Source organism: Dysidea avara, chromosome 3, assembly GCF_963678975.1.
Source record: "Dysidea avara chromosome 3, odDysAvar1.4, whole genome shotgun sequence".
Classification (NCBI taxonomy): domain Eukaryota; kingdom Metazoa; phylum Porifera; class Demospongiae; order Dictyoceratida; family Dysideidae; genus Dysidea; species Dysidea avara.
Window position 1 is genome coordinate 32780218 of NC_089274.1, and position 19572 is coordinate 32799789.

Genomic DNA, 19572 nt, shown 5'->3' on the forward strand with positions numbered 1-19572 from the left:
TAGCTGATCTCTCTACAGGGTGATTTTTTTTGCAGCTGAACTCCCTACAGGATGATTTGTTTGGAGCTGATCTCTCTATAGGGTGATTTGGTTGTAGCTGATCTCTCTACAGTGGGTGATTTGTTTGCAACTGAAACCTCTACAGGTTGATTTGTTTGTAGCTGAAGTCTCTACAAGGTGTTTTGTTTGTAGCTGATCTCTCTACAGGGTAATTTGTTTGTAGCTGATCTCTCTACTAGGTGATTTGTTTGTAGCTGAACTCTCTACAGGGTGATTTGCTTGTAACTGAATTCCGTATATTGTGTCTAGTTTCTAGCTGATCTCTCTACAGGGTGATTTGTTTGTAGCTGAACTCTCTACAGGGTGATTTGTTTCTAGCTGATCTCTCTACAGGATGGTTTCTTTGTCACTGAACTCTCTACAAGGTGACTTGTTTCTAGCTGATCGCTCTACAAGATGACTTCCTCTATCTGATCTCTCTACAAGGTGACTTGTATCTAGCTAAACTATCTACAGGATGATCTGTTTGTAACTGAAATCTCTACAAGGTGACTTGTTTCTAGCTTATCTCTCTATAGGGTAGCTTGTTTCTAACTGAACTCTGTACACAGTGGGTTCTTTGTAGCTGAACTCTCTAACTTCTTCTAGCTGATCTCTCTATAGGGTGACCTGATCTCTCTGTAGGGTGACTTTTATCTAGTTGAACTCTCTACAGGGTGGTTTGTTTGTAGCTGAACTCTCTACAGGGTAATTTATTTGCAGCTGAACTCTATGCAGGGTGATCTGTTTGTAGCTGAACTCTCTACAGGATGGTTTCTTTGTACTACAAGGTGACTTGCTTCTAGCTGATCTCTCTAGATGGTGACTTCTTCTAGCTGATCTCTCTACAGGGTGTCTTGTATAGCTGAACTCTCTACAGGGTGATTTGTTTGTAGCTGAAATCTTTTGTTTCAAACTGATCTCACTGTAGGGTAACTTGTTTGTAGCTGAACTCTCTACAGGATCTAGGATGGTTTCTTTGTAGCTGAACTCTCTACAGAGTGATTTTTTTTGTAGCTGAACTCTATATAGGGTGATTTGCCTGTACCTTGAACTTTCTATGGGGTGATTTGTTTATAGCTGAATGCTCTGTAGGGTGATTTGTTTGTAGTTGATCTCTCTACAGGGTTTCTTTGCAGCTGAGATCTCTACAGAGTGACTTCTTCTAGCCAGTGGCATAGCCAGACTTTTTGCCATGCCAGGGAACTGGGTGGGCAAGCCCTTCAACCATGCAACACACATAAACATGCCCATCTTCATATGGACATCAATACAGCATTTAAAAACATGTATGCATCGCTACGTATACTTTACCTACACTACTGTACTAATGTACTTTAACCTTACTCTAGGTGAACGCTAGCTATTGGCCTTCTTATTCCATATACACATCTCCGTCTTAATACCAGACTTGGAAGAAACCTTAATTAAAGCATGATGCGCTTTTGGTGTTGTATCATGTGATGACTGTGCTCTGCCAGTGTCACAGCCTAGAAATAAAAAGAGAAAACAATTGCTGACTGAATAAGCATCCCATACCGTTTGAACTGTCACTTAGTAGTATCTATGTGGCTAGGCAGGTGCTAATGCCTTAAATATCTCGCCTCTATTCTCTGATTCAAATTTTGACTGCACCAGTAGTTATACAAGTTAATCCAATTGTTAACTGTCCATCCCACTATACTGGAAGAGTTAATAATAATCCTTGTCCTTCACTCCTTGTCACAATGCTGCATGGTTTTTTTGTAATCACATGATCTCACTTCTATTTATTGCCTCCTATTATCTGTACACAATCGAGTTACTTAAAGGGAAAATCCCTTGGATAATCCCATCTCCGTCCATCGACTACGGAAAGAAAGACATTGGTGAAAATGACACGGTTAGTAAGTTATGCTATCTACTGGTATTCTTGTACAATAATGGAGTAGCTAACTTTAATCCAGCCCACGTCATTAATTGCTTAGGGCTCTGGGTGGCTGATGGTGGGGCAAAATAGTCTAATGCCAGGGCAATGCCCTGGCTTGCCCGGGTTTGGCTACGCCACTGCTTCTATCTGAGCTCTCTCTTGTTTCTAGCTGATCTCTCTACAGAGTAACTTGTTTGTATAGCTGAACTCTTTACAGGGTGGTTTTTTGGTTGCTGAACTCTTTACAGGGTGGTTTTTTGGTTGCTGAACTCTTTGCACAGTGACTTGTTTGTAGCAAATTTCTCTACAGATTGACTTGTATGTAGCTGAATTCTCTACAGAGTGACTTACTTGTAGCCGAACATTGTATAAACTATAAAGTGACTTGTCTGTAGCTGAAATCTCTACAGGGTTACTTGTTTGCAGCTGATCTCTATAGGGTAACTTGTTTGTATAGATGAACTCTGTACAGGGTAGTTTCTTTGTAGCTGAACTCTCTCCATAGTGACTTGTTTGTAGCTGAATTCTCTAGAGAGTGTAGCCGAACTCTCCACAGGGTACATGACTTGTTTATAGCTGAACTCTCTTCAGTGTGACTTGTAATGTTCTGATTCTTCTGAATCACTACAGCGATATATTTGTAGCTGAACTCTCTATAGGGTGACTTGCTTCTTGCTGAACTGTCTATAAGATTAACTGTTTGCAGCTAAACTCCCTACAGAATGACTTGCAATGTAATAGAATTCTATAATGGAGTAATTAAATTAGTTGAATGCTCTATTAGGGTGACTGTTCTATTAGAGTATCTCGATCTCGCATTTGCTACACGGAGTTGGCTTTTGAATCATAACTCAGTGGTTTGTAATCCGATTCTTCTGTACTACTGCAAGGACTTTCTATGAATATTATTCCAACTATATACTGATTTTCAGCTCATTGCTCTAAGCGGTTTGCCTAGTAGGCGTGAAAACTAATACTTTTTTGGTAGAGGCTATTCGTCCGGTTCCGGATGCCGATTTTACCAAGCTATTCGTCCAACTGGGTCCACGTGATCCGGTTCACGTGAAAGGTTCTCAAACAAAAAAATAATCATGACCTCTCCGGGAATCAAACCCGGGACCTTCAGTGTGTGAGGCAAGGATCGTAACCACTATGCTACGTGGCTCCCAGCTACCGACCTCTGTTAGTTTCTATCTTATATACATCACTCAAGAAGAAACCTATATAAGAAGAAATCCCAGTAAAGAAGAAACCAAAGCTGAACTCGACCCTAACCCTAACACTAACGTGACATTTGCCTGTTACGCACAATGATGACTTTCACTGTCTGTATGAAGGTAAGTTTTTGGGTGAGTTCGAGACGAGCTAGGGTTGGCCCAGCTTTGCTGGGATGCTCGCTCCAACCCTAGCAGCCGGGCCAACCCTAGCAGCCGGGCCAACCCTAGCTCGCCTTGAACTCACCCAAAAACTTACCTTCATACAACTAGTGTGTTTGATACTCAAGTTATGGGTGACACTGTGAGACGAATAGTACCGGACGAACAGGACCACGTGATCTGAACCGGATGAATAGCCTGGTTAAATCAGCATCCGGAACCGGACAAATAGCCACTACATACTTTTTTTATTCATAAAACTTTTTATTCATAAAAATCGATCTCGTGATTGTGACACAGGTTGGGTTTTGTGTCATATCTCCATGGTCTTTATCTCGATTCCTTTCAAACCACCAAAAGGTACTCCTACGATGGTTACTTCATCTACATAGCAATTTTCAACTCATTCCATGAAGCGGTTTACCCTGTAGGCATGACAACAAATCGATCTTGTTTTACGTGAATAATTGGTCATAAATCCTGAACCATTCATTGGATTTCCACCAAATTTGATACTAGAATTTGCCTTTGGACTCCCTTACTGTGTGCCAAAGTTCAAGGCGATTGGAGTATGGGTTTGCATTTTATAGCAATTTTTGCAAGTGTGCAAAAAGACGAAGAAGAAAAAAAACAAAGAAATAAAATTGAAACTTTGGAAGCTCGTATCTCGAAAATGGCTAGAGCGATTTCCTTCCAATTTGGAATGTAGACTCCTCTAGCTGGTGGGAAACTCTGTAGTAAATTTGGTTCCAATCGGATAAGGGATCACCGAGATACAAAGGTGTGAAAATCGCATTTACTTTCTTCCTGCTAATACACTCACGGTGTGGCGCACCGGCTTCTTGGGCAGCACAACATACCGTGTGTCTTGATATTACATATTATTACTTTTATATCAGTATAATGCATTACAATTACATATTACTTAGAATAAAGAGTAACTTAATATATTACATATTACTTCATTATATTAGCTACAAATATTAAGTTACTAATTTATATTCATGCTATTATTAAGACAGCTAAGTTAAAGTTAACATATAAACCAAATGCAGTCACGTGATGCACATTAGTCACGTGTACATGCAACACCTGAGCACCATTATAGATGAAAGGTTAATGGATTAAGGTAATTAATTAATAGTAGAATGGATAATTGGCAGTAAAATCCATTTATCATGCATTTACTTATTCATTGTATCTCTTGTTACATCGTGGTAAAGTTACTCGTTACTTTTCATTTCTAGCTACTTGTTATGCAATAATATTTTTTTTTTTTGTTACTAGTAATGAATTATAGTTTCCAAAAGTAACTTAAAGTTATATTACTGCATTTCCAAAAGTAACGCGTTACATTACTCAGAATTGTGAATTGTAATATATTACATAACGCGTTATATTATGTAATGCGTTACCCCATCTCTGGTTGCATGACAAGCTTTCAACTCAAAATCACACACAAGCAATCCATACTAAGTAGGCATAGGGCGAAGTACATTGAAAAGTGTTTAAGTAAAGTACTTGTATACTTAAATACAATGCAAGTACTTTTGATAGTATTTAAGTACAAGTATACATTTAAAGGGAAATTACAATTGAACTACTCTTATCACTTAGTGTTTGATTGTGCATGTACGTGTAGTTTTTACAAACATAAACTGTGCATGATAAGTGGCGTATTTAAAGAGTGAACACCATTGCTATACAGTGGTGTGAAAAATTGATATCGTAATAATTTCACGTTGGTTGTCCATGAAATCCAAAATACACAAATCGTCACACTTATGGAAATGAACTTGTCAGACTACAGTTAGCTGTGCTATTGGCTATACTTTCAAGTATGGAGTGCTTTTACACATTTAGATTTTTTTGGTCAACCAACCTGAAATACTGTAGGTAGTATGATAGTACTGTACAGTAGTGACCACAAAGGTGTGGGAAAAAACATGAAAAAAACATCACCCAGAAAACAGCCTCACTTTTCCCTTGTAATGATGAAGCAGTATCGGTTAGGTAAAACTAAGCCCAAATAAGTCTTCAGATCGACCCGAAATGCTTTCAACAAGTTGCTACAGAATATTTTTTTAAATTATTAACAGAATTTTTACTGAGTGACTGACTGACTGATGCCTTCAGACAAGCGTAACTTGATAACAGCTAAGGCTACAGGCTGGATTTTTTCACTGTTCGATGTTACTTCGTCCTAGAGACCATCGCACATGGATAAAAAGTACTGAAACAAGCTGGAGTAGTGCACGATATTAAAACCTATCCCTACTGTGCTACTTTTTATCAATGTGCTATGGTCCCTACTCTAGTTGAAAATTCCTAATTTTTTGTATACTTGCCTCAGAAGTAGAGGGACTAAGGTCAGTCCTTATTGCACTTTGACCATTAATTCCAATGTCAGCTTCTTCATTTCACATGTATATATACACATATGAAAGGACTTCAAGTACCTTAATTACATTGCTTAGGACTTAAGTATAAGTACAAGTACATCACATTTGTACAAAAAGTATTTAAGTAAAAGTACAAGTACTCTAAAAGGTGTACTTAAGTGAACTTAAGTACAAGTACCAATGTATTTTGCCCCAAGCCTGATACTAAGTCACTCACCTAATCTGAAGCAAGTGTCAAGAAAATAGGGCAGTTATATTACTGTCATCTATGCCCAGCCGGTTAGTACTACCATAGTTTATACTAGGTGTTTTGGCAAGTTTTCCATGAAGTTGGAAATTCATAGTCCACGTACATGCAACAATTGTTTTGAACAAGACTGTACCAGGACATGATTGGCATTGTTATACACTGTAAGAAAATCTGATGATTGAATTCTTAACATGCATACTCTGATAAACTAATAGAGCAGTCAGAAAAGAATATCAGGCTTTTGTAAAGCAGCAACAGTGACACAATGAAATAGTCTACAATAGTTTTTCAGATCAAAAATTTTCCTGAGTCTAGACTCCAAAGAATGACATCTGTCTCTATTGTTCTATTGTGTAACTTTCATTGCCAAAGTTGCCCTTTTATTCACTGTGCCTAGTTCCATCACCTTTGTTTCAGGGTTTTCACTTGAGAACTTCATTGAGAATGAGCTCAAGCCTTGTTACCAATTTGAAAGTGCCTATATTGATGATAATGAAGATAGTTATACAAGTGTATAGTATAGTTAACATTGGTGATTTAAGGGATCTAGCAATAAAAATGAGACAAGATTATATGAATGGTGGTATTGCAACATAGGCCTGTGGGAAAATTCCTAGCACTGTGCAAAAATCCCTACATTGGCATATCGTACCATACCAATTAATGCCAAAGCAGGGATTTTCTCATGGGGTTATGTTACAATACCATCATTCATATAATATTGTCTCACTAGTTTTCTAGATCCCTACTTCATTTTTAAATTAATAATTATTAGTTTTTTGCTATAGCTACAGTACATGTGTGACTATTCTAGCTATTAGAATATCGAACTTGGTTGTTGTATTAGGGTGACTGCTTTATTAGAGTATCTCAAGTGGATCTCGCGAAATTTAGGGGTGTGGTCTTTATGTCTCTTGTTTTTCATTGTGCTACCAACAAGAGGCATGTATTGTATGATCAATCTCTATGAGTACAGCTAGATCATTAAGGGGTGTGACCCTCAATTGTTATTGGTCCAACTAGATGCATGTCGATCAATTGGTATTGGTCCAACTAGTTGTCAAGGCTGAATGTAGAACACAAGTTAATGATGAAAAACCAATCATCAGTCTTTAGTAGTTGTATTTATGTTTATTCATGGCCATGCCAGGTATCAACTTGCCAGCTACTTTTACTTGTGGCTTCCATCTTCGGGCATACATACTACACAATATTGTTGCTCCAACGTATTGGAATACACGTGTTTGAAGTTCAGTGTAGTACTCTCGCTAGCCAGCCTCCTGACCAAATGACAAGAAAAATGTAAGCTGCAGTGAACTGTTCTCCAAGTGCCACCAGGGAATGGCTGCTTTTAGAATGGTATGCACAAAGCATGCAAGGGTGTTAGTGGTTTAGCTAGAGACAATGTCTCAATAAAAACTACTGAAATAAGCTGGATTTGAGCTGTGCATAATGGTATAGTGGCGTAGCCCCCAAAATTAGCCAAATTGTGCAAAAAGTATGAAACTTTCCACATAAATAGTATTCCTCATGACATGTATTTTTTGATATAGTGCCATCAGAGATTTGACCTTTGGTGACCTTTGTGGCCACTTTTGCACATAAATTCGACCATTTCTGTCTTTATCTCCCTGAGGTATTAATTGACATGTTAAAACATGGTACCATAGTAAAGGTCTTGTTGAACAAAACAACTTGGTTTTCATTGAAGTTAATAGGTAATTCCATTTGAAGTTATGATCGCTTTTAGTAGCTGCAAAATTCTTTTGAGTTTGGGGTATAAATTATACACATGGGGAGGTAAATTATCTCAAAATTCATGAGTAATATAAATGATCATAACTTTGAAAAGAAATCACCTATATTAATTTCAAATAAAAACTAATTGGTGCTATACTATAATGTTCAATTATTGTAAAAAAAATAAGAAGTGATGTCCCTACTGTGCATTTCAATTATAGAATCTCCACAGCATAGTAGGGATATTCACTCCTTATTAGTTGAACATTACACACTACTCAAATTCAGCTTAAGTCTTGTCAAAGTACTATAGGATACATCCATTCCTAGTATTCCTACATCAGTAATTATTCTGTATGTGTATGTGTAATTAGACGTAACCATTTATTATTTATCAGGTGGGTGCAAAAGTTTACCAGGTGCCATCAACACTACGACAACAAGAAGAATTTCAGAAAATAAAGATACTCCTAGATCAATTTAAGGAAGGACTGAATCAAACAGGATTGCTTAATTTGGTACAGAGCTTTCCTGATCAGTTTGCTCCATTATTTATGCTAACTAGAGAAATTGATGCTGATGAAATTAAAAGATCATTATGCTTTGAAAATGTCAATGAAAATGAAGCTGTAATAGAATTCCTGCAGCAGTACATTAAAAGCCTATCACCAGAAAGTACGTATTTCACTTGTTATATATGTACATCATGTCATGTTATGTCATGTAGAAATCTTGTGTTACTACTGTGACACAAGTCACTATATATCTGCTCCTAGTGTAGATGATATCTTCATAACTGTATAGCTAAGAATAAATCTAACAAGTGCTATAATACAATACCTAGGGGGAAAAATCAGGCACCTATCTTACATATATTAATTGTCACTAACTATCATTCCTAAACAGCTAAGCTCTGAAAAAAATGTGAGTCTTCTGGGTTTAGACATTGTGAGATTAAGGTGGTGGCTAAGTAATGGCTGCAGTGAAAAGAAAGTGAAACAAAGATTATATATAATACAGGTTGTAGTGGTATGGTGCTACTTGCACACATTTGGCCTCAAGTGTATATGCACATGCGCCTTTGTTACAAATATATGAAAACATTATCTTGGAGATACTTTCAACTATAAAGGTTAGCAATGTTGATAATTGACCGTTGTGAGATTTTACATTTGTTTTCACTTTGGCCAATTTTTGCACATCAGAATGATATAATGGCTTTGTGGTTACTGTTGTATAAATTGAATAATCAAATTCTTTGTTCTATAGTAAGTAATTAATATTTGATATATAGATTTATAGGAGTTTAAAGCACTTGCGTGGGCAAAGATCAAAAATTGCTACTATTAAAATACATAACTGCATACGGAAAATACAGCAGCACTGTTGGTCACGTGCATTACATGTTAAATTGCCTAATTAAGTAGCCAAAACTAGGCTATCTGTTTGTTTTATGACCACAACTGGTACTATATAGACACTTACCGATTGTCTGATGGCTGAAAACTAACACAATTCGACTCTACAAAATGAACACTCCGAACAAAGATGACCAGAATCTACTTTAAACCAGTTAAAGCACCGCCATGTTCATGCAATATGGGAAAAATAGCACTCTGGTGTGGTCTCAAGCTGAATACAGCACTTGGCTTTGTCTCATGCTGTATTAGTCTCTCACTCACGCCCTCGTGCTATTATTTCCCCATATTGACCTTGCGGTAGTGCTTTAACTATTGTATTTTATGGTTTGTAAGCCATAGCAGTTTTAGGTTGGAGCCTCTACAAATTCAGCAGTGAGCCTGTGAGGGGTAATATACAGAAATTACAATCCTTTCTTGGCCACCACCTTTAATATCATGACTTTTTAAACCCAGAAGGCTGCACCTTTTTCACAACTGTTTTGCATAAATATTCGTTTATACAAGCCAGCCTATAGCCAGCTTTGAGATTGTTTTTTACTCATTTTTTTCTTACTCATTTTTTCTTACTTACAGGCACAATGATGATAATAGTTATAAGTAAATAGTATTGCACATTTTATTTTGTTAATGTAATAGTCTAATAGAGTAAAAAAAGTACTATGGAATTACAGTGTAGCACTCAAATGTGACCACCAATCTTTTAGGCCCATAAACAAGTTTTTAAAAAAAATCCAGCACAGAAATGGCTACACCATCTGGCTAACAAGTTTCATACTACCTGTGTCTTAAAGTTACTAGGTCTGCTTTCTGCATGGAGACGAACTGCTGTAAGTTTAGTTTATTAAGCTCACACATTGCTCTAGAGGCCTTGGGAAGACACTGGAGTGGCTGCAGACAATTTTAGTGGCTTTGAGTGGCTGCTAAGTTACACTAATGTCAATTATGTGCATGGTTTGTGCCATTACAGTACATTTGGAGCTCCCAGGCTATATGTAATTTGGCCTGGAGTTTTCCATTTTGACACTCATTCATTTTGATGTTTCCCACCTCCACATCTTTGTGTGGACTCATAATCCAGCAATGCTTGTGAATAAACCTATATAAAATAGCAGGAAACTCTGGATGCTATACTATGAAAGGCTCCATCTGCAGTGAATAGTAGATAGTAGGTTAGTTAGTTACTTAGTTAGTTAGTTAGTAGTTTAGCCAGTAAATTAATAGTAGGTTAGTAGAAAATTGAAAACTTTTAGGGTTTGGGGTTGCTGTGAAGGCATTTTTGGACTTGATTTTATGCCAATCTGATCCTGTCAAGCCAGTGTAAAAAAAGTGAGGGTAGTTTTCGGGTGATTTTTTTAGGCAGGAAAGCCCAAACCTTTGTCCTCCTATTGGACATAGTTAGTTGGAAGTGTTTTGTTATTTGCATGAAATTTTTGTCTGTCTTAGTGCATTTTGCTCAATGACATGTAGGAAGACACTAGGACACTTAATACAGTTTTTTCTAGACTATATACAGCTAGTACAAAACATCTAACCTTCAGTGTTGGGGATAACACATTACTTATGTAATGAGTTACATAATATTACTACTTTTATGGTAACTAAGTAATATAACGAAATATCCTATAATGGCTAGTAAGTTTCTTTACTTACAAATGTAATGCATTACCTAAGTAACGAAATTATTGATCTTGTTACTAATCCACCGAGTAACAACAAAGTAACGAAGCCTACCTTGAATTACTAAATGAAGCTTATTGACCAGTTACTTTCTCTTGAATACAATTATAACCAAGATTTACACATTGTCCAACAATGCAATCATGTCACATGATAAGGTGGTAGTTACAGCGTGACAGCTTAAGGCTGTGAACACAAAGTAATATATGTAATAATGTAATATTATTGTAGTTATTTTATTATATAAACCAAAACAGCCAAGCTGTAAAACAGAGTGTGGCCCCCAAAAAGGCCAAGGTGAAAAAAGATGTGAAATCCAAGGTGGCGGCCAAGAAATGGCTGTGATGGTAGGTTAATGGAAAAAATTTTAATAATGACAATTTAGCTGAATTTGCGTTGCCTCCTCCACGTTTCACTAGGATTCGGCACCAAATTTGCCTGAATTGTCATTATTAAAATTTTTGCCATCAACTTACCATCACTGCCATTTCTTGGCCACCACCTTGGATTTCACATCTTTTTTCACCCTGGCCTTTTTGAGGGCCGCACTCTTTTTTTACAGCTTGGCTGTTTTGGTTTAGATATCACTTCTTTTTGTATTGCAAGCCACAAAGCTGGCCATCAACTGGCTTTGGTGCTTCCTTTTAACTTGCTTTTTTTCTTCACTGCAGGAATTGTAGAACAAAAGTTAGAAGCAATTATGTGTATACCTTTTTGTCTGATTAAATATTTGTATATTTTGCAATGAATGATATCACATATGTAATAAGGCGATTTCTTACATAACTGAACTGTAGTTGAAACTCTCATTGTTTGTAGTTTGAACTCTTTTCAGGGTGACTTGTTTCTAGCTGAACTCTCTACATGGTGATCTGTTTCTAGCACATATTTCTAAAGGGTGATTTGTTTGTAGCTGATCACTCTATATAGGGTAACTTGTTTCTAGTTGATATCTCTACACAGTGACTTGTTTCCAGCTGATCCTTCTACAGGGTGATTTGTTTGTAGCTGATCTCTCTACAGGGTGACTTGTTTCTAGCTGAACTCTCTACTGGGTGACTTGTTCCTAACTGATCTCTCTACATGATGATTTGTTTCCAACACATATTTCTACTGGGTTATTTGTTTGTAGCTGATCTCTATACAGGTTACTTCTTTCTATCTGATCTCTATTCAGGGTGAATGCTTTATTAGGATGACTGCTCTATTAGAGTATCTCGATCTCGCACTTCCTACACTAAGTTGCGGGATTTTGTGTTATAACTCTGTGGCTTTAAGTCTGATTCTTCTACATCATTGAAGAGCCTTTCTAGGATGATTACTCCGTCTGTACATAGATTTTCAAAGTATTACTCCAAGTGGTTTTTCTAGCAGTCGTGGCAAGTAGTTGTTTTTTTATTAGCTAATCTCGATTGCAAAATTGCTACACACTGTTGGTCTTTTCACTCTATCTTCGTGGTTTTTTGCTCGATTTCTTTCAAACCACAAAAGGTTTGAAGTTAAATAGTGAACCTATTCACGCACCGATTTTCAGCTTCTTCCCATAAGCGGTTTACCCTGTAGGCGTGACAACATATTGGTGTTATTTTTCGTGAATAATTGATAATAACTCCTTGACTGTTTACTGTATTCCAGCCAAACGTGGTACCAAGATGCGCCTTTATACTCCCCTTCTATGTGCCAAATTGCAAGTAAATCGGATAATGCATTCGCGTTTTATGGCAGTTTTTGTAAGTGTGCGAAAACTAAGGGGAAGAAAACTAATAAGAAAAAAAACAACGAAGAAACTAAGCCAATTTTTGACTCGGGAACACTTGAAGCGATTTCGCTCAAATTTGGAATGTGGAGTACTGAAGTTGGCAGGCATGTCCACAGCAAATATCGTCTTGTTTCGTCAAGGCAGCACAAAACTACGGAGGTGCAAAAATTGCGTTTTCTTTCTTCCTGTCAATATACTCACGGGTGTTGCACGCTGGCTTCTTGGGCCGCACGACATACTACCGTGTGTCTTGATATGGGTAATATGCAACTGTAACTAAATAGTTTTAGTTACAAGTAATAGCTAGTAACATGTAATGAGTTAGTTTTAAAAAGTAATTGCCCCAACACTGCTAATCTTGTTTGCATGTTTCAAGATAGGTTCATTATAGTTGCATAATTCATGAAAAGTATATCTAATCCAAAACAGCCAAGCTGTAAAAAAAAACAGTGCAGCCCTCAAAAAGGCTATGGTGAAAAAAGATGAGAAATCCAAGGTGGCGGCCAAGAAATGGCTGTGATGGTAGGTTAATGGTAAAAATTTTAATAACGACAATTCAGGTGAATTTTTGTGCCACTTGGTCTTGGAAAAAAATTCACCTAAATTGCCGTTATTAACATTTTTACCATCACAGCCATTTCTTGGCCGCCACCTTGGATGTCACATCTTTTTTCACCATAGCCTTTTTGAGGGCCTCACTGTTTTTTTACAGCTTGGCTGTTGTGGATTAGATTTCATTTCTTTCTGTATTTGTATACCACAAAGCCGGCCTATGGCCGGCTTTGGGGCTTTTTTAACCTGTCTTTTTCTTTACCACAGGAAGAAGAAAAGATGAAGCAGATGTACTTTAAATATTTCTGATTTTATCAGTAAATGTACAAATTATATATATAATACATAATTATATTTATTACAGAACTCTCCATGGTGGTTTCTTTGTAACTGAACACTCTACATGGTGACTTCTTCTTGCTGCTCTCTCTACAGGGTGAATTGTTTGTAGCTGAACAATCTACAAGGTAACTTCTTCTAGCTGATCTCTCTACAGGGTGATTTGTTTGTAGCTGAGCTATCTACAAGGTAACTTCTTCTAGCTGACCTCTCTACAGGGTGATTTGTTTGTAGCTGAATTCTGTGCAGGTGATTTGTTTGCAGCTGAGCTCTTTACAGAATGGTTTCTTTGTAGCTGAACTCTCTACAAGGTAACTTCTTCTAACTGATCTTTCTATAGGGCAATTTGTTTGTGGCTGAATTTTCTACAGGGTGATTTCTTTGAAGCTGAACGCTCTACATAGTGGTTTCTTTGTAACTGAACTCTCTACAAGGTAATTTCTTCTAGCTGATCTCTCTACAGGGTGATTTCTTTGCAGCTGAACTCTCTACATGATGGTTTCTTTGTAGCTGAACTCTCCACAAGGTAACTTCTTTTAGCTGATCTTTCTACAGGGACATTTGTTTGTAGCTTAACTCTCTACAGGTGATTTGTTTGCAGCTGATGAACTCTCTACATGATGGTTCTTTGTAGCTGAACTCTCTACAAGGTAACTTCTTCTAGCTGATCTCTCTACAGGGAAATTTGTTTGTAGCTGAACTCTCTACAGGTGATTTGTTTGCAGCTGAACTCTCTATATGATGGTTCTTTGTAGCTGAACTCTGTACAAGGTAACTTCTTCTAGCTGATCTTTCTATAGGGAGATTTGTTTGTAGCTTAACTCTCTACAGGTGATTTGTTTGCAGCTGATGAACTCTCTAAATGATGGTTCTTTGTAGCTGAACTCTCTACAAGGTAACTTCTTCTAGCTGATCTCTCTACAGGGAGATTTGTTTGTAGCTGAACTCTCTACAGGTGATTTGTTTGCAGCTGAACTCTCTACATGATGGTTTCTTTGAAGCTGAACTCTCCACAAGATAACTTCTTCTAGCTGATCTCTCTACAGGGTGATTTGTTTGTAGCTGAACTCTCTTCAGGTGATTTGTTTGCAGCTGAACTCTCTACATGATGGTTTCTTTGTAACTGAACTCTCTACAAGGTAACTTCTTCTAGCTGATCTCTCTACAGGGAGATTTGTTTGTAGCTGAACTCTCTACAGGTGATTTGTTTGCAGCTGAACTCTCTACATGATGGTTTCTTTGTAGCAGAACTCTCTATATAGTGGTTTCTTTGTAACTGAACTCTCTACAAGGTGACTTCTTCTAGCTGATCTTTCTAGAGGGTGATTTGTTTGTAGCTGAACTCTCTACAAGGAAACTTCTTCTAGCTGATCTCTCTACAGGGAGATTTGTTTGTAACTGAACTCTCTACAGGTGATTTGTTTGCAGCTGAACTCTCTACATGATGGTTTCTTTGAAGCTGAACTCTCCACAAGGTAACTTCTTCTAGCTGATCTCTCTACAGGGAGATTTGTTTGTAGCTGAACTCTCTTCAGGTGATTTGTTTGCAGCTGAACTTTGTAGCTGAACTCTGTACAAGGTAATTTATTTTAGCTGATGTCTCTACAAGGTCACTAGTTCGTAGCTGAACTCTATACATGATGGTTTCTTTGTAGCTGAACTCTCTACAAGGAAACTTCTTCTAGCTGATCTCTCTACAGGGAGATTTGTTTGTAACTGAACTCTCTACAGGTGTTTTGTTTGCAGCTGAATTCTCTACATGATGGTTTCTTTGTAGCTGAACTCTCTATAAGGTAATTTCTTCTAGCTGATCTTTCTACAGGGTGATTTGTTTGTAGCTGAACTCTCTACAAGGAAACTTCTTCTAGCTGATCTCTCTACAGGGAGATTTGTTTCTAGCTGATCTCTCTACAGGGAGATTTGTTTGTAGCTGAACTCTCTACAGGTGTTTTGTTTGCAGCTGAACTCTCTACATGATGGTTTCTTTGTAACTGAACTCTCCACAAGTTAACTTCTTCTAGCTGATCTTTCTACAGGGTGATTTGTTTGTAGCTGAACTCTCTCAAGGAAACTTCTAGCTGATCTCTCTACAGGGAGATTTGTTTGTAGCTGAACTCTCTACAGGTGATTTGTTTGCAGCTGAACTCTCTACATGATGGTTTCTTTGTAACTGAACTCTCTACAAGGTGACTTCTTCTAGCTGATCTTTCTACAGGGAGATTTGTTTATAGCTGAACTCTCTGCAGGTGATTTGTTTTCAGCTGAACTCTCTATATGATGGTTTCTTTGTAGCAGAACTCTCTACAAGGTAACTGATGTCTCTTCAAGGTCACTAGTTTGTAGCTGAACTCTCTATATGGTGGTTTCTTTATAACTGAACTCTCTACAAGGTGACTTCTTCTAGCTGATCTTTCTACAGAGTGATTTGTTTGTAGCTGAACTCTCTACATGATGGTTTCTTTGTAGCTGAACTCTCCACAAGGTAACTTCTTTTAGCTGATCTTTCTACAGGGACATTTGTTTGTAGCTTAACTCTCTACAGGTGATTTGTTTGCAGCTGATGAACTCTCTACATGATGGTTCTTTGTAGCTGAACTCTCTACAAGGTAACTTCTTCTAGCTGATCTCTCTACAGGGAAATTTGTTTGTAGCTGAACTCTCTACAGGTGATTTGTTTGCAGCTGATGAACTCTCTACATGATGGTTCTTTGTAGCTGAACTCTCTACAAGGTAACTTCTTCTAGCTGATCTCTCTACAGGGAAATTTGTTTGTAGCTGAACTCTCTACAGGTGATTTGTTTGCAGCTGAACTCTCTATATGATGGTTCTTTGTAGCTGAACTCTGTACAAGGTAACTTCTTCTAGCTGATCTTTCTATAGGGAGATTTGTTTGTAGCTTAACTCTCTACAGGTGATTTGTTTGCAGCTGATGAACTCTCTAAATGATGGTTCTTTGTAGCTGAACTCTCTACAAGGTAACTTCTTCTAGCTGATCTCTCTACAGGGAGATTTGTTTGTAGCTGAACTCTCTACAGGTGATTTGTTTGCAGCTGAACTCTCTACATGATGGTTTCTTTGAAGCTGAACTCTCCACAAGATAACTTCTTCTAGCTGATCTCTCTACAGGGTGATTTGTTTGTAGCTGAACTCTCTTCAGGTGATTTGTTTGCAGCTGAACTCTCTACATGATGGTTTCTTTGTAACTGAACTCTCTACAAGGTAACTTCTTCTAGCTGATCTCTCTACAGGGAGATTTGTTTGTAGCTGAACTCTCTACAGGTGATTTGTTTGCAGCTGAACTCTCTACATGATGGTTTCTTTGTAGCAGAACTCTCTATATAGTGGTTTCTTTGTAACTGAACTCTCTACAAGGTGACTTCTTCTAGCTGATCTTTCTAGAGGGTGATTTGTTTGTAGCTGAACTCTCTACAAGGAAACTTCTTCTAGCTGATCTCTCTACAGGGAGATTTGTTTGTAACTGAACTCTCTACAGGTGATTTGTTTGCAGCTGAACTCTCTACATGATGGTTTCTTTGAAGCTGAACTCTCCACAAGGTAACTTCTTCTAGCTGATCTCTCTACAGGGAGATTTGTTTGTAGCTGAACTCTCTTCAGGTGATTTGTTTGCAGCTGAACTTTGTAGCTGAACTCTGTACAAGGTAATTTATTTTAGCTGATGTCTCTACAAGGTCACTAGTTCGTAGCTGAACTCTATACATGATGGTTTCTTTGTAGCTGAACTCTCTACAAGGAAACTTCTTCTAGCTGATCTCTCTACAGGGAGATTTGTTTGTAGCTGAACTCTCTACAGGTGTTTTGTTTGCAGCTGAATTCTCTACATGATGGTTTCTTTGTAGCTGAACTCTCTATAAGGTAATTTCTTCTAGCTGATCTTTCTACAGGGTGATTTGTTTGTAGCTGAACTCTCTACAAGGAAACTTCTTCTAGCTGATCTCTCTACAGGGAGATTTGTTTCTAGCTGATCTCTCTACAGGGAGATTTGTTTGTAGCTGAACTCTCTACAGGTGTTTTGTTTGCAGCTGAACTCTCTACATGATGGTTTCTTTGTAACTGAACTCTCCACAAGTTAACTTCTTCTAGCTGATCTTTCTACAGGGTGATTTGTTTGTAGCTGAACTCTCTCAAGGAAACTTCTAGCTGATCTCTCTACAGGGAGATTTGTTTGTAGCTGAACTCTCTACAGGTGATTTGTTTGCAGCTGAACTCTCTACATGATGGTTTCTTTGTAACTGAACTCTCTACAAGGTGACTTCTTCTAGCTGATCTTTCTACAGGGAGATTTGTTTATAGCTGAACTCTCTGCAGGTGATTTGTTTTCAGCTGAACTCTCTATATGATGGTTTCTTTGTAGCAGAACTCTCTACAAGGTAACTGATGTCTCTTCAAGGTCACTAGTTTGTAGCTGAACTCTCTATGTGGTGGTTTCTTTATAACTGAACTCTCTACAAGGTGACTTCTTCTAGCTGATCTTTCTACAGAGTGATTTGTTTGTAGCTGAACTCTCTACAAGGAAACTTCTTCTAGCTGATCTCTCTACAGGGAGATTTGTTTGTAACTGAACTCTCTACAGGTGATTTGTTTGCAGCTGAACTCTCTACATGATGGTTTCTTTGAAGCTGAACTCTCCACAAGGTATCTTCTTCTAGCTGATCTCTCTACAGGGAGATTTGTTTGTAGCTGAACTCTCTATAGGTGATGTGTTTGCAGCTGAACTCTCTACATGATGGTTTTTTTGAAGCTGAACTCTCCACAAGGTAACTTCTTCTAGCTGATCTCTCTACAGGGAGATTTGTTTGTAGCTGAACTCTCTACAGGTGATTTGTTTGCAGCTGAACTCTCTACATGATGGTTTCTTTGTAGCTGAACTCTCTACAAGGTAATTTATTTTAGCTGATGTCTCTACAGGTGATTTGTTTGCAGCTAAACTCTCTACATGATGGTTTCTTTGTAGCTGAACTCTCTACAAGGAAACTTCTTCTATTGATCTCTCTACAGGGCGATTTGTTTGTAGTTGAACTCTCTACATGGTAGTTTCTTTGTAGCTGAACTCTACAAGGTGCTTTCTTCTAGCTGAACTATCCCTTTCCATAATTGCATGAACTCCCTATAAGGTAAATTTTTCTAGCTGATCTCTCTACAGGGTGAATTGTTTGTAGCTGATTTCTCTACAGGGTGACTTGTTTCTAGCTGATCTCTATACAGGTTACTTGTTTCTAGCTGATCTCTTGAATTCTTTTCCGGGTGACTGCTCTATTAGGATGACTGCTCTATTAGAGTATCTCGATCTCGCACTTGCTGCACCAAGTTGGATTTCGTGTTATAAGGCCCCTATTTGGTGATTATTAGTTTCTCATCCACCGCCCACATCCTTCTTAAGCTACCGCATGGTACGCCATTATTACTCTGCGCATGCACAGAAGAACACGTGATACCAAACTGTTCTAATTTTTGTTGATGAACGCTACAATGCACTATATATCACCAGGAGAACTGTTGTTTTCCTTAGCAAATTGCTGCAGTGCCAGTTGCAATCGTGCTCTATTGACTTCATCAAAGCAGGCTATCAGTTGACTGTCGAAAAACAGTTGGCGATTACGAAAAGTAGAATCAGCTGATGAAGGAAATGTTTGTAGTAAGAAAGAAAGACAATTTGGACAAGGCCTGTACATCAGTGTGCTAATATTATAAAATAATGGCATAATGGTAATACCCTCCCGCCCGCATCGTAATAATTAGAAAGGCTGGATGAGAAACTAATAATCACCGAATAGGGGCCTAACTCCGTGGCTTTGAGTCTGATTCTTCTACACCATTGAAGAGCCTTTCTAAGATGATTACTCCTTCTATACAGCGATTTTCAAAGCAATCGCCTTAGCAGTTTATCTGGTAGGCGTGGCAAGTAGTCGTTTTTTATTAGCTAATCTCGATTGCATAATTGTTACACACTGTTTTTTTTTTTTCGTTGTATCTTCCTGGTTTTTAGCTCGATTTCTTTCAAACCACAAAAGGTTTGAGGTTCAATAGTTAACCTATTCACCCACCGATTTTCAGCTTCTTCCCATATGCGGTTTACCCTGTAGGCGTGAC

The 19572-nt window shown here is 37.9% G+C and overlaps 1 protein-coding gene across 1 annotated transcript in view; it reads left to right on the forward strand.

The window, feature by feature from the left end:
* LOC136250748 (uncharacterized) overlaps nucleotides 1–19572 on the forward strand; it is a 57024-nt gene that overhangs the window by 36440 nt on the left and 1012 nt on the right. The window contains exon 8 of the mRNA XM_066043021.1: nucleotides 8115–8391. Coding sequence (XP_065899093.1) covers nucleotides 8115–8391 — 277 coding nt within the window. The remainder of the gene's footprint in view (nucleotides 1–8114; nucleotides 8392–19572) is intronic.